The 1,716-nt window shown below is 49.1% G+C and overlaps 1 protein-coding gene across 1 annotated transcript in view; it reads right to left on the bottom strand.

Annotated features, from left to right (window-relative positions):
• The window catches only part of DHX8 (DEAH (Asp-Glu-Ala-His) box polypeptide 8), a 59,036-nt gene extending 57,762 nt beyond the window's left edge, over positions 1-1,274 (bottom strand). Inside the window, exon 1 of the mRNA XM_012659040.1 lies at positions 1,098-1,274. Coding sequence (XP_012514494.1) covers positions 1,098-1,259 — 162 coding nt within the window. The 5' untranslated portion in view covers positions 1,260-1,274. The remainder of the gene's footprint in view (positions 1-1,097) is intronic.
• Between the last annotated feature and the right edge of the window lie 442 nt (positions 1,275-1,716).

Here is a 1,716-nt window from a genome sequence, read left to right as displayed (position 1 = left end):
GCTGTGTTCATATTCCTAGTCCCCTAGCTTAATATTTGCTGAATGAAGGAAACATATTATCCACATAGCAAAACTAACATCATCTCATTATCAACTCAAAGAGGGAGACACCCAGGAAAAATTATACAGGACAGGTACATCTTGACTGGGAGGCAAGAGAAAAGTGAACTAAAAAACACTGGCTGCAGAGCATCTCCCTAAGCACTACTTGGAAGCACCACCTGTGAAGATACTATCATCGCACTTCACAGATGAGAAAAACAGCTTCAAAGAAACTAAGGATCTTACCCAAGGTCACACATCTAACCTCCCTGACCACTTCTGTCACGTGCCCCTTCCTATCCGTTCAATTGATGATTTCACTTTACCTTCATTTAGAAAATAGAATTCATCTTCCACCAATCTCTAAACCCATTTGCATCTACGACCATATTCTCTGTCCTCCCTCCTGTTACAATCTTAGATGAAGCATCTCTGTACCTATCACGGGTCAATCCCTCCACTAAGACCCTTGAATCCCATTCGTCTCTGTTTACCTTCATAAGGACTCCATCTGCCTATGGCCTTACCTCTAGGACACTAGACTTATTTCTCAGACTGAGTTCCCCAGATGTAGCCGTCCCAAAACGTCTGATTGGTGTTTAAAAGGTAGTTTAGCATGAACGGTCAAGAACACAATTAAAAGCACAGACGCTGACTACTACCTTACAGAGTTGTGTGAAGACCAAATAAGACGGTGTAAATAAAGAATTAAGAATAACATCAGTCACATAATGAGCAACCAATAACGTCAGCCATTATCATCATCATCGCAGCGGCTACCGCTGTTGTTGTTAAAGCTGTTTAATTATTTCAGGCTGAAAAAAAAAAAAAAAAGAAAAATGAAGCAGAGATGACTGCTCCGGGCTTCGCTGACAGCTCTGAGAAATGGTTTCTAACAGCTCGGCCTGGAGGGCTCTCAAGCAGAGGCCACGGCCGCAGGTTCCCTGGGCCCGGGTGTCTGTGACAGAGAGACACTCACACGGACACACACACTCGGCCCATCAACCTTTTCTCCCTCCACTTTCCTCAGTCCCAAGCCCAGAGGCCGCATAGACCTCCCCAGGCTCACCTAGATCCTTGTCGTTGATCCCCAAGTGATTGTCCAGCTCAGTGCAAACCTTTGACACCAAAGAGAGATACTCGAGTTTGGCAAGTTCTTCCGCGGGGCCTGGCTCCGACCCGATTACGGCCCCGACCACGGCCACAGCAACTGCCATGGCTACAACTTTCCCTGGACCTCCTTCCTCACTGCCGGCGCTCGGAGCTACTCTGGCCGGGTTCTAGCTTTCACTTCCGGGTCGGCGCACGCCTCTTTTGTTTACCGTAAATTGAAAACTTTAGAAACTTCTCACGTCGCAACTGGATGGATCATAGAGATCAGACAGGAAGCGCTTATGGAAGGGACGGCAAGAGCGGGTTACTCTGCACGCCGACTTGCGCCTTCTATAGGCAAGAAAATCTTCGCCCGCCCTCGGGCCCGTTCCCTCTCAGCGCGCTCCCGCCCTACGTCGGCAGAGGGCGACCGTCGCCTGCGCAAGGGACGCCGGAGGCAGTCGAGAACCGCCCACGCCTGCGCTTTTAGAAGACTTGAGAACACCTTAACGCAAATCTGGAAAAAGCAAAACTGGCTTTGCTGTGGATCCGCATATTCCCCGGGCTCGCCTCTTCGTGGCT

Source organism: Propithecus coquereli, unplaced genomic scaffold, assembly GCF_000956105.1.
Source record: "Propithecus coquereli isolate 6110/MARCELLA unplaced genomic scaffold, Pcoq_1.0 Scaffold598, whole genome shotgun sequence".
Classification (NCBI taxonomy): domain Eukaryota; kingdom Metazoa; phylum Chordata; class Mammalia; order Primates; family Indriidae; genus Propithecus; species Propithecus coquereli.
The sequence above is the reverse complement of the archived record's forward strand: the minus strand, read 5'-3'. Positions and strand labels throughout refer to the sequence as shown.